This window comes from Heliangelus exortis, chromosome 1 (assembly GCF_036169615.1).
Source record: "Heliangelus exortis chromosome 1, bHelExo1.hap1, whole genome shotgun sequence".
In the NCBI taxonomy this organism is placed as follows: Eukaryota; Metazoa; Chordata; class Aves; order Apodiformes; family Trochilidae; genus Heliangelus; species Heliangelus exortis.
In genome coordinates this window covers 145,237,377-145,250,209 of record NC_092422.1, presented here as the reverse complement: position 1 = coordinate 145,250,209, position 12,833 = coordinate 145,237,377, and the positions used below count along the sequence as shown (strand labels likewise).

Below are 12,833 nucleotides of genomic sequence, written 5' to 3'. Positions count from 1 at the left end.
GTGAGCCCAGGGAATGTTGGAAAAGCATCAAGTGAGGAGCTGTTGAAGACCAGAGACATTTCCCCCTGGCTGGCAGAAGTTATTTTGCACCTATCAGTCTTGAAGGGGGGGAGGTGTCCCCTTCTCAGCTCTTTGGTGGTTAAGGAAATCTACCAGACAAAGCTTGTGATGAACAAGATCAGCAAAATGGACTGAAGGAAAGGAACAGACTTATTCTATTCTTATATCTTTTATATCTTATTCAGACTGGAGTTTCCTATGTCTGTGGCACTGCTACCATTCTTCTCTCTGGTGTTAAGGCTTGATGTGTCCCATACACTGAAGCCCAGGTCTCTGATAACCTGACTTGCTCTTGCTCACCTTCCCAAGGATGTCTGAGGATCTTTCCCCTGTCAGCACAAGCCCTGGAGAGGATCCTGAGGGTGGCAGCTTCTCGGAGGAAAGTAGTGTCCTAGGAGAGGACAGCCCAGTCACGGGGCCGCTGGGTGCAGTGCTGCTGGTCCTGTGTCTCACTGGGATGGTGGGCAACATCTACACAGTGGTGGTGGCCTCTGGAAGGGTGGTGAGCTGCTCAGCAGGCTTCTGGGGGGGTCTATGTGATCAACTTTGCCCTGGCTGACCTTCTGTACCTGACCACCATCCCCTTTGTGGTCTGCACCAACTTTGCTCATGACTGGTTCTTTGGGGGTGTGGGCTCCCAGCTTTTGCTCAGCCTGGACCTTTTGCTCAGCTGGCACCATGCGTGCCAGCATCCTCCTCCTGACTGCTATGAGCCTGGAGAGATACTGGGTGGTGTCCAGACCATTGTGGTGGCTGTGCTGTATCAGGGTGAGAGGCTGGGCATTGGTCCTGCCACCCATGACTACCTCAACTTCAGTGTCACCTGCCTGGCCTATGGCGACAGCTGCATCAACCCTTTTCTCTACACCCTGCTTGCTGGCAACTACCACCAGCGCCCCAAACACAGCAGGATGAGGGCGGCATGGATCCTGGCAACCTTCCCCTTCCCCCTACCCAAGAGGCTGCGGGGTCCCAGGAGGAGGCCATGGTGTGCCCATGGCTTTTGAGGAATTGTCAGGGTCTGTGGAGAACAGGAAGGGGTGAGCAGCGCCCTAGGTTAGAAACATCTCTCAGCCTTTGGCTGTGGTTGTGTTGGGAAATAAAAGTGCATCACTTTCCACGTGGGTGTGCAGTGTCTTCCATCCTCATTTTTTTGTGGTGCTGTCCCCTTCGTGCCTTCCCCACTTACCCTCCTCAGCTGCAGGGAGGCCACGTGTCTTGGGGATCCTGACTCCATCCTCAGGTCCTTCAGCCCTTGCATGCCAGCCTCCACCTTGCACAAGGCCAGGGAGTGGGTGGAAGGGAGCAGTCAGCCTCCACACATCTAAATTATACAGCAGGGGAACCCTTGCAACCCCTCACCTCCTCGTTAGCAACGGGCCAAGCCATAACAAAGCCAGGACAACAGTGAGTCATAGATCTCACAGGACCCAGTGAGTCACTTCAAGAAGCAGCCACGCTAGCAACAGATCTGAATAAGGTTCAACCTCTTGTGGTAAAGCTCACACTCAACTTTTTTTCCCCCACCTTCCACAAAAAAAAACCAAACCAAAAAAGCTTTGAAGAATCTTTCTAAAAAAAGACTCTTAAGTACAGTTAAGAGACACTCTGAGATTGTGCTGAAGTACAAAGTACAGCTCAGGGAGGTCAGCACATTTGCTCAGCTTTCAGAGGAAGCTGTAAGGAGAGAGCTCCACTACATGTTCACCATCATAGCTGGTGGAGGGAGCCCTTAGCAGCACCATGTCTCTGCTGTGGTTGAGGAAACCCCCAATTCTCTGGCCTACCAAAGGTACTCCAGTCAGATGGAATGTATCAACACCACTACATAAATTGGGTCAGGTCTCTTGCCTTGAGGCCATCTAGCCAAGCATGGCTGACTTCCATACATCTAAAGTCTCCTCATCCTTACAAAGGATGGCCTTATCCATACCATCCCACAGGAAGCATCCCCGAGCTATGCTGTCCCCCATCCATGTCTATGCATAGGGTGGCAATGTTATGTGCTGTATTTATTATCATAAATGTAGCCCTAAAGAGTGGGATGTGATCATCCAGAGCACATGGGCTTTGGGAAATGTGGAGCTTCAAGAGAGATCCAACTGCAGAACCTCAGCTTGCCTGTACACTCTAATCATTCCTGCTTCCAGCTCAAAAGCCCCTCTTGAGCCCTTGCCTCAAAGTCATCTCTTCTTCCACAATCACCCCCACCCCCTGTTTCTAGCAGCCAGGCCTCCCTCTGCATAGGTACCTGAGACACAGCACCTGGCAGAGCCTCATAAATTATGAAGCAAAGCCAGGAGGTGCTGCTGCCATAGGAACAAGTTCCTGTGCTCCAGGTGCTCCGCAGCTGTTTAATAGGCATAGGAATCAGTCCTGCCAGGCCTGCAGGGAATCCCTGTAGGACACCAAATTGTTTGTGCTTTATGTTGCTTATGGCCAAGCCTGGAAACAACAACCCAAAGATTGAGTCCTTGCATTCCAGGCCTCCCTGGTAATTGCAGAACAGGGAAGCTACCACCTTTCCCATTGCCACCTGACACAGCCTGCCCCACAGCCACAGTCATTGCTCCTGAAGTAGCATCAGACTGGGAGAGCCCCCAAGGCAGCTGCCAGCTGACACTCTTGGTATCAACCCACAGGCCAGGGAGAACTATGCTATAGCATCAAATATGCCTCATCCTTCTCTACTGCTGTCCCCATGCAATATCAGCAGGTGCCAAGAAGACACGGGGAAGCTGCTTCATGAGCAGGACCAGCCTCTATAAGGGAGCACAGGCCCAAACACAATGGAGGAATTTCCCCTCACTCCATGCACCCCACTAGATTTAGCTAGCACAGCAACTCAAGACTGTCAGGGGCCAACCAGGGATGTTTAGTCTGGGGAAGAGATAAATTGGGCTGATGACATCCACACAGGCAGTGTGTCAGTCTAGACCTCAAGCATGGGCAACTTTGCTTAAGGGACCTTTCCACTCTCCCCACATCTAGCTCCATCGTTTCCTCCCAAGACTCTTCTAGAACCTTTTAACTTCTGCCTTCCCAGACTTTTGACACAGCTTCCCATTCTGACTTTAAGGGCCAAGGCTGGCACAATTCCACCCACATATTGTACTTAAGTGAATACACTCCTCCTTCCACCCCTCCAGTAAGGTGACCAACCCCAGTGAGTTGAAAACAGATTTTGAGTCAGGGTAGACCAAAACTCTTGTTTATTGATCACTTTTTCTGTATCTTTGTGATGTATATGTCAGAGGAACTTATTCCCAGCTGATGGACTGGAGTGTGAAGTCCCCTTGTGTTTCAAAGTAATCAAAGACAGAGAGACCAAGCCGGTTAGGGAACGTGAACTGGTGGCCTGGCAGGTGGACTGTCAGATCATTTTGGTTGACGACAAAAGTGATCTGCAGGACAAATGAAAAAAGTCAGAGAAAGTTTCTGCCAAGATACACTCAAAACCATTCCCCTCCACAGCATTGTTCTGCCACCCCCTGCTTTGGGGGATGAACATGCTCAGCAGCATAGCCTGCTCCTCAACAGGAGTATTATTTTCGTTTCCCTGATGCCTGTTCCCTGCTCAATTCAATAGCAACATCTCTTTGAGCTTGACAGAGCTTGTACATTTGACCCCCACCCTCCACCACTGCTCAGATCCCTGGGTAGTGGCACTGGCCAAGCAGGAGAAGTCAGCCACCTTCTGTACAGACAGCCTTGAGACAGCCCCTGCAGTTGGGTGCCCTTGTGAAACATTCCCCCTTCACCAGGGCACGTACAGAGAGTGCATCCCAGGCCTCACCTCTGCTATGCCCCCCTTCTGGAAAGGGAAGACACTCTCCCTGTGCTCTGCACCCCACTCTTCCACCTTCTTTGAATTACAAACGATGGTGTTCACATCACCATGAGCATCAAAACGGGGATTGAAGTGAAGTGCGACTTGGGAAGCATCCTTCCCCAGATTCATCACAAAGCTGCAGAGAAAGAAGACATCAGTACTGTTGCAGGATGTTGCTCATTACCATGAATGTCTCCGGGTCTGCCTATTACCTTCCACTAGGCTTAAAGCAAAAAAAAACAAACCTCTTTGCTAAACTGCACAGCTTCCCTGGGTAGCTGGTAGTATATCAGTGAGGGGCACTCTCCTCCACTATGGTGATTGGGCCCATAGTGCCATCCCTTGGAGATGCACTGCTTAGTCTCCACAAAACTTTTAGTCGTGAACAGGGACTTATCCTGTTCCCAAACCAGCTTCCAATGAGGCATTTGCTTTTGGCAGACTTTCTTCCAGCCCCAGACAGTTAGCTGGTGTTGCACCCTGCCTGACAGCCACTGCCTTCTCCCCACCCTGAGGCAGCTGAAATAATTACCATGTCATTAGCTATTCCAAGGCATCTGCAATGGCAGTGGGAGGAAGCAGCTTCCTAGCCTAGTGTCCACCTTGCCTCCAGGCCTCTCACCCAGATGAGAAGAGAGAAGGCATATTATTTGTCAAGAGAAACCCCAGAAGGCTTCACTCTGACTCTATCAAACTTCAAAGATGCAGGGAAGAGCTGGAACATGTTTCCTGGAATACTGCTAGTGCTGGTACAGCAGCTACAGGCTCCACCTTACCCACAAAGGGGCCCCACCAGCCACCTATCTGCTAAAAGACAAGGGCTGCTGCAGAAGCTTTCCTGGAGGCCCCAGCCACCCTGATACCTGGAGTTGGGAGTACATTTCTACTTCCACCTGCCCACTCACCACCTCCCCTTCAGCACCTGACAGACATCTGCACTGGGTGACAGCAAAACCTGAACACCCTGATACTCTGCTCCAAACTGCAGCCTTTCCATTTGCACCCTTAGATGGAGCTATGGCTCAGACCATCCAAGACCTCCCAGCTGCTTGGGCTGTAACCTCCTTCTGCCCAGCGGATCAGGTCATTGTCACAGTGTTGGCTGCTCCTGGGCCATCTTCATGCAGGGGAGAGGATGTGGCAGTAGGGATGGTCTCAACCCAAATCTCAGTATAGACAGAACTTCAATTTCCTTTACCCTGTGCTAGAGAGGATGTGGTCACTGCCAGAGTACACTGCTGGAGCTTCACATCTGCTTCATCTTAGCCCCTTGGCAGCACCACGTGTCTGCAACTTGCATTAGACCATGACTCACTGGGAAGCCCTTGTTGGTATTAACCCCTTCCCAACCTCCTCCCCTCCCACTCAAGGGAGGGATCCCTTCTGTGTCCCATCAGCTGAAGACAAGTCTTGCCTTGGCAGCCCAGCCCAGCCCAGCTTACCTCTTGGCACTTGGTGAAATTTTCCCCTTGACAATGAGGCGCTGGCCAGGTTTGAGACCCAAGTTGGTGCACACTGGTCCCTGGGGAATGCAGAGGCAGAGATGTTAGCTCAGTACCTGCTGGCTCAGTTGCTCCAACTTGGCAGCTCGCCTTGCTACCTTGCAAGGCAGTGCATTGCTTTTGAAGATACAGGGAAGCTCCCTTCCCCTAGGGCATCACACTGAGGATATCCCAGAGATATTACTTCAGTCACATGGGATATGTGCCCGATTTCCTAATCTTCCTCCTCCTGCTCTCATCAACATATCTGTTTTTCACAGCAGTGAAACATAAGTACCTGTAAGCTCCTATCACACCCACCCTGTCTCAAACACACCCGTATGCCTTGAGGATCTCACACCATCCCACAGAAGCCTGACTGGAGAGGGAGTCTCCACTCTCTTCCCCTAGCTTGGATTTTAACTTGAAGCTTTGCCAAGGTTCAGGAGCTGAGACACTTTGCTGCCCAGCTCCCATTGGCAGAGGCAACACCCCAAGAATACTAAGAATTTTTCCCCCATCCCACTTAAATAAACTTGCACTTGGGAACACTCTCCAGTTCACAATCCTCAGTCTAATGAAAAATAACTCAATCAAAGTGCAACCATTCTTTTAACACAAGCATCTCTCCAGCAGTCCTTGACATTCCCAGAAGGACACTTCTGCATATACCTTTCTTTGCAGGAATGAGTGTGATTCAGTGACTCGTGAAAACTTCAGCTAGGAAACAAGCAGTAAGGCTGCCCAGAAGGTATGATCAGACAGCAAAAGAAAAACACTACTGCAGCTGCTTTCCCTCCTGCAAAACAGGTTACCTCAGCCTGGAAGCCAAACCAGCAAAGACCCCATCATCCCCTATCTCCCAGAAAGGATCCTGCAGCGGAAAAAACCCCACCAACGCCTGCTGGAAGAAGAAAAGCAGCCACCCCTCTGTAAAAGATGCAAGCAGGAATCCTTCCTCATCATCAGCAAGCATCCAGCTCTAGCAGACCCTCTGACACTGGGGCTGGCAAGCAGACGGAGGACAGTACAAGTCCCCTCACCTCAAGCCAAAGCATTCCCCACATTCCCACTCCATCAAGCAACACCTCCAGCAAAGCTGCCCCATCCTTCTCTCTACTCACGCAAGACATGGTTTTGTTCTGCAGGGTAATGCTCCTCTCCACCCAGATGCCACCGTCCCAGGAAAGTTGCTGAAGGAGCCCCACCCTTGCCTTTAAGTAGATGGAGAGCTGAGTTGCCCCAGCCCTTCTCCACCCCACCCGCCAATCAGACCGAGGATAGGGTAGGAGGGGTTGGTTTTTTGGGGAGGGAGAGTCAATCACTCAGAGCTGCCTCCGCCCACCCTCACCCAGGCTCCTCTCCAGGATGCTAAACCCAACCCTTCCAAGCTGGCTGCTGGCTGCTCCAGGAGGAGGTTCGGCTGTGTGTGGTTACAAAGCCAATGGAAAATAGTTTTACAACGAGCGTTGTACTATTCAAGCTTTTATCCCACATGGAAAATGGACAGATGGAGTGAGACGTGGCGGGAAGGGTCTGGGAAGAGGGCAGATTCTTCAGCTCTGGCTAAGTCAGGAGCAGAATAAATATCACTGGGCACATGCTTTACCTCAGAAACTCCTGGTGGTCCAGGTGAAACCCCAGGAGCAGATGACTGAAGCTGGATCCAGGGTCACCTACCTGCACTATTGAGCCTTGCTGTCCCCAGAGGCTGTCCAGCTGCTGGCCCAGCACTTACCACCAGCTCTTGTAGGGACAGCAGCCAGAGGAGGGAAAATGGTCCTCACTCTGATGAACCCCTAGATGCCCTCAAAACATCCAGGTCATCTTGGCTGTAGGGCACAACTAGCCAGGAGAAAGCCCTCTTGGAGGAGTGTGGAGAAATTATCCAGGAAAACTCGGTGTCTGGCTCTTGTCTCTACCCTGGACACACCTGGGGGGCTGAGGAACAAGGGGGTGGGGGCAAAATGCTCTGCCACAATAAGCCACAGGACCTATAGGTCTTTCATCTGCCTCCATGCTCTCTTCATAGCAAGTATGACTCACTCTGGGTGAAAGGATTCCTTTGGAAAAAGTTACCCAATTACTAGATGGCTCAACTGTAATTACACTGAAAGAAGAGGGAAAAATTCAGGCAGTGGGCCAAGCTTGTGGCTTAAATCTCTCTCTGTCTTGCATATTTGTCTCTAAATCACAAGACTCTGTGATTTCCTTAAGAGGCCCAGAACTGAAACACACTGAAACACTTTCTTCTTCCCTTTCTATGAGACCCATAAGTTGCCCCTCTGCTAAGGATGTAATAGTCTCTATCCCTCTTACCCCCACCAAGCATGACCCCAGAGGCTGTCACTCTGGGGTGTTCCCAGGTGGTGCCACATCAATGCCAGCAGAGGTAGCAGGGAGACCATCCTACTTGCTGGAGCTGGGGAGGGCATGGACAGGCCTTTTGACTACCCCATGATAAAGTGGGGCTGATATAAAGTCCAAAAGAAGCTCCTCTGCTCTGAGATACCCTCCTTCTCTTTCACATCTCTGGAAACTTGCCTCAAGGTTCAGCCCTTGAGCCTGATCCCTTCTGTGTTCTGTGAGATGAGAAGTTCTCCATATCAGCAAGAGCAAATGTAAGTAGAGCCAGCTTACCTCTGCTTGGGTGGTGTGTCTAATTAAATCAGTGTCTTTCAAACCTCAATATAAGAAGGACATGGAGCTATTGGGGCTAGTCACGAGGAGGGCCATGAAGATGATCAGAGGTCTGGAGTACCTCTCCTATTGAAGTCAGGCTGAGAGAGTTGGAGTTGTTCAGCCTGAAGACAAGAATGCTCTGGTCACACCTTGGAGCACTTTTTTACAGAGGCCTGGGACCAAGGGGAATAGTTTCAAACTGGAAGAGGGTAGATTTGGATTAAATATTAAGAAGAAATTCTTTACTGTGAGGGTGGTGAGAAACTGGAACAGGTTACCCAGGGAAGCTGTGTATGTCCCCTATGTCCTCTCCCTGGAAATGTTCAAGGCCAGGTTGAATGGGACTTGGAGCAACCTGGTCTAGTGAAAGGTGTCCCTGCCCATGCAGAGGGGTTGGAATTAGGTGATCTTTAAGGCCCTTTCCAACCCAAACCATTCTGTGATTCTATGAAGTCCAAGATTTTGTGGGACTGAACCCATGCAAAGGACCCCAGACATCTCTCCAAGATGAGCTGCTGCTGGAGCCATGTTCTAGCAGGCTGCAGGGGCCAGACTGGGCAGGATGGTTACCTTGCAAGAAAAGCTGGATGGGAAAGGAAAGTGTGTGGATATTTTCTCACTTAGAGCTGGTCAAGGGGGAGACTACTTAAAAGGTTAGGGGTAGGTTCAGGTGTTTCCTGAAGCATTTTTGGCAGCTTGGTGCTGTAACCCTACCTTAGCAGCCACCAGCTCCTTGAGAATCTTGTCCAGGGACCTCTGCTCAAATGCTGCTGGGAAGATTAGAGATTCATGGATAACCAGTGATAATGAGGGAGGACATGCCATCTCAAAGGAGATGCTTGGAGGGGCTATTCACATCAAGAAAATTCAGACTTGAGCCATGAGCCTACTTTTTTCAGCCTGCATTTGTCTGATGGAAGTTCAGGTGTCTGTGATGGCTTTCAAAGAGCCTTGAATTAAATGGCATTATCATGACAGGCTAATACCTCAGTCAAGGAGGCCATGGGGTGTCCCACTGCCTGGAAGCCATGGGCTACTTCAGTCAGCACAATACCATATCTCTCTTCATACCTCTGGGTTTGAGCCACCATGATGAGAAAAAATCTGAAGCTCCAGGACCAGCATCCTTACAAAGGCTGAATTCAAGGGAGGGAAGGTCCCTGCTCACCCTCAGGCACACCAGACAGAGATGGTGTCCCTAGCTGCAGACACATGTTCCACCACACTGAAGATGCAGAGGTGCTTGCCCATTATTTTCAGGAAAGACGTGGTGTAGGAAGAACCACTGTAGACTGAGAAAGACAGAGCCAAGCTAGTTAGAGCTGGCAACCCTCAGCTCCCATCACCATGTTCCTTATCAGTGTGTGGTGCCATGTTCCTTATCAGTGTGTGGTGGGTCAGCCATCTAGGGGATGTACCAGCAAGTTACTGACCCATCTGATCTTCAGAGATGGAGATGAAGAAGATGAGGGCAGATGGCAGCAAACCTTGGTGATGTGGGTTTATCCTGCTCTGTGGGAACTCAGCAGTGGGATAGGTTCCTATTTCTTCCATCCAGACTCCTGCTCACCTGGAGAGCTCTCCTGCATCACATGGCAAATTCCTTACTTTGTATTACAGGGAGATAGATTGATCTGCATCACAGCTTAGGAAGCAATAGATAATCTTTCTCCAAGCCAAAAGGAGTGAGTGGCCTTGGTGCTGTTGCTGCAAACAGTGCCCTTGGCCATGCCAAACTCTCATCCAGAGGGAGCCACAAGTGTGAAGGGAGTAAAGGCTGTGGGATATTACTTCAGCAGTGCCTCATCTCTGGTTATGAGTGTGAGGCTGGTGGTGTTTGTATCTGCACTTGTGCTCTCCAAATTGGGATCATTTGTCCTGGAGAGGACAAAGCCGGGAGAAATGTGTATAGAAGAGACAACTGACATGGAAGGGACAGACCAAATTCACAGCCAGCATGTGTGCAAGGTCAGAAATCACAGCAAAGGCCCCACCAAGCATGGCCTATGCTAGAGATCAGGCATCCTCCTTTGATCCTGGGCCTGGGCCTGAACTTCAGAGACAGCCTGGCTCCTGGTAGTGACTTGCTGCCCTCTCATTAGCCTTTCCTTGCACAATGTCTCTGCTCTCTCCTCCTTGGAAAGTGCAAATTGCTCTTGTATGGTGGCCAATCTCAGTCCTCAATGAACTGCTGCTAGCATTTGGGGCCTGAGTTCATCCCCTGATGCTGGCTGTGAACCATCACTCCCATAGGAGAGACCAGACACCTCTGTCTGTTGCTAGGGCTGCCCATGTTTGGGGTTTTTTGTTTTTGGGTTTTTTTTGTTTTTTTTTTTTAGTTTGGGTTTTGTTTGTTTGGGTTTTGTGGGGGTTTTGTTTGTTTGGGTTTTTGTGGGGTTTTTTTTGTAGCTCTTTTCTCAGATCCTCAGGCTTCTTCCTTCACTCTCCTTGACACCCAAAGATGCCGTGCTGATCTCTCCACGCTGAGATGGCACTGTTTCTTGAGCTCCCAGCTTCCCTTGTGGACATCCCCACCTCTCCCTTACTACAAGCTGTAATTCTGCTTAGGTTGAAGAGGGAAAGATGATTGCTCAGGGTGAGTTTCATCACTGTGAGCAGCTTTCATTTAGGGCCTGTCTTCTGGTCTAGCTGATAGGCACCGCTGTGCCTCAGCACCCCTGGACTGGTCCAGATGCTGCATGCTGTGAGGTTGAGTGGGACTGCTGGGCTGAGCTGTTGAGTGGCTCTAACCAAGGTGGTTTGGCAGATGCCAAAGCAGCAACTCAGTCAGGCAAGTGTCTGAAGCAAAAGATCTGCCCCCAAGTCTGCTTGTGAAGGATGAAGCAATAGATGGGGACATCCTGAATCATGACCTCAGAGGACTGGGAAAGGGCCTGGCTGAAAAGCCCATCCACTACGTGACCAGAGTCTACCTGCATGTGTTGCTTTGCAGCTGGCAAAAGCCTGAAATTACAGCTGCAATTACTCCTTCAGTGATTTGCAACATCTTTCCACCAGGAGAGCATCTTTGTACCTGTTCAACCACTTTGTGTAATGTGGGCTGTGGTATTTTAAACTCAGGATTAGGAGCGCTAAACTCAGATTTATTATCTCATGGACACAGGGCCTCACATCAGGAATGAGCCACAGTAGGTTCTCCCGAGCTTTGCCTGCTGGAATGCTTCCAGCCACATCCAATTTCCTGGATTAGGGGCCGTCTGTAAGGCTCCAACTCTTGCTGACTCCAGAATCTCTGCTTTCATTAAATCAGTATGGAAATATGTTCCCCAGCGGAGAAGATAATCCTGCAAATGTTATCAGAGTGTACCTGGACAAGGTGATTTATCTGGGTGAGCCTGAAATTACAGCTTGGGGAAGCAGGAATGACTCCTGCTCATGCTAATGTCACCAGCATATGTTAGGCACACCTCAAAGTGCATCCTGGGAGCTCCCTGAATCCATGGTCCCGACCTCCTCCTTGCACCTCTGTCTGCGCATGCTGGGCTTCATCTCACCTTTGGGGTGTGAACCCTCCCCAGGCACAGTGGACAAGAGAGTATGCCTGGACTGCTGTCCAGGGTGTTATCTCTGCAGTTGTGGGATGGCCACAGCACCCTGGCCAGGAGGGCAGGGGGGGAAGGCAGGTACTGGGTTGTTGCTGAGGACAGCATTGGTCATCCTGGGCTATCCTGTGGAATCAGTTGGCCCAAGCCACTTGAGCGCCCTTCTAGCATGCAAGAAGAGCAAGAAGCCACCAGCTGATCTGGGTTGGCTCCTCTCCCTGGGAAATAGGCAGGGAGACTCCTCACCTGATGGTGCTAGAAATAGAATTGTAGAATGGTTTTGGTTGGAAGGGACCTTAAAGATCATCTAGTTCCAACCCCCCTGCATGGGCTGGGACACCTCCCACTTGGTTGCTCCAAGCCCCATCCAACCTGGCCTTGAACAATTCCAGGGAGGGGAGAGCCACAACCACCCTCAACAACCTGTTCCAACATCTCACCATGCTCAAAGTGAAGTATTTCTTCCTAATATCTAATCTAAATCTACCCTCTAGCTAACACAGCAAAAATGTGCCAAGCCTTCGATTGACTTGGACAAGAACAATCCTGACCGTGAGACTGGAGCAATGGAGTTAGCAGATCTTTAATCCAGACAGGTGGTGACTGCTTGGGAGGGCTTCAGGCCATTTACATCTCAAGTTTAAGAACACTTGGCCCAGGATGGCACAGAAAAGATAAATCCAGGAGGGGTGGCCCAGCGTGTAAGGAGAGAACATTCTTGGGTTTGACAGAGAGGTTGCTCGCAATGACAAAGCCTGAACCAGGCTGTTGGTGCATGCAGAGGATCTCCAAAAGCTGCAAATGCAAGTTAAGAAAAGCCTTGCAGCAGGCTGGGCAATTGCTGCTGAACCAGAGGGGACTGCAGGCCAGGGAAAGCATGAAAGATGAGCAGAGCAAGATTCAGATTCTTCTGTAAGCAAAGTACAATTAGGGATCTGGTACAACTCTGGCGCACAGTTTGAAACTGATAGTATTTTTCTCATTTAAAGAAAATGGTAAATCAAACTTGACCATTGGTGTGAATTTCCATTTTTTTTTTTTTGTTTTAAATAAATCAGGTTGAAGAAATAGAAAGGAAAAGGTAGAAGTGAAAATGAGTTGGGGTGCAGCATGCATCATTCAGGCTGTGCAGGCACTGCAGACAAAGGCTTCAAACCTAACTTTTAAGAAATGACATGTTTTAAAAGCAGAGCTACAAGCTCAGCTAATGCTCAT

The 12,833-nt window shown here is 50.1% G+C and overlaps 2 protein-coding genes across 2 annotated transcripts; one reads left to right on the top strand and one right to left on the bottom strand.

The window, feature by feature from the left end:
• Positions 1-204: 204 nt before the first annotated feature.
• On the top strand, positions 205-1,124 carry LOC139789550 (urotensin-2 receptor-like). Its single transcript, XM_071730442.1, is given in 6 exon segments — positions 205-322; positions 325-360; positions 363-580; positions 582-734; positions 736-814; positions 817-1,124. Coding segments are annotated over 6 exon segments (801 nt in total). The 5' UTR covers positions 205-258; the 3' UTR covers positions 1,068-1,124.
• Positions 1,125-3,255: 2,131 nt separating this feature from the next.
• Positions 3,256-6,635, bottom strand: LGALS1 (galectin 1). The gene is made up of 4 exons (XM_071730408.1): positions 6,498-6,635; positions 5,335-5,414; positions 3,857-4,028; positions 3,256-3,464 (listed from the first exon to the last, which is right to left on the bottom strand). Exons 1-4 carry the CDS (start codon positions 6,504-6,506, stop codon positions 3,321-3,323), a joined length of 405 nt encoding a protein of 134 aa, XP_071586509.1. The 5' UTR covers positions 6,507-6,635; the 3' UTR covers positions 3,256-3,320.
• Between the last annotated feature and the right edge of the window lie 6,198 nt (positions 6,636-12,833).

Coding starts and splice junctions, on each gene's coding strand:
- LGALS1 (XM_071730408.1), bottom strand. Junction 4,029..5,334: donor ATTTCACCAAGTGCCAAGAG/GTAAGCTGGGCT, acceptor CTTTCTCTGCAG/CTTTGTGATGAATCTGGGGA. Junction 3,465..3,856: donor AGAAGGGGGGCATAGCAGAG/GTGAGGCCTGGG, acceptor TTTGTCCTGCAG/ATCACTTTTGTCGTCAACCA.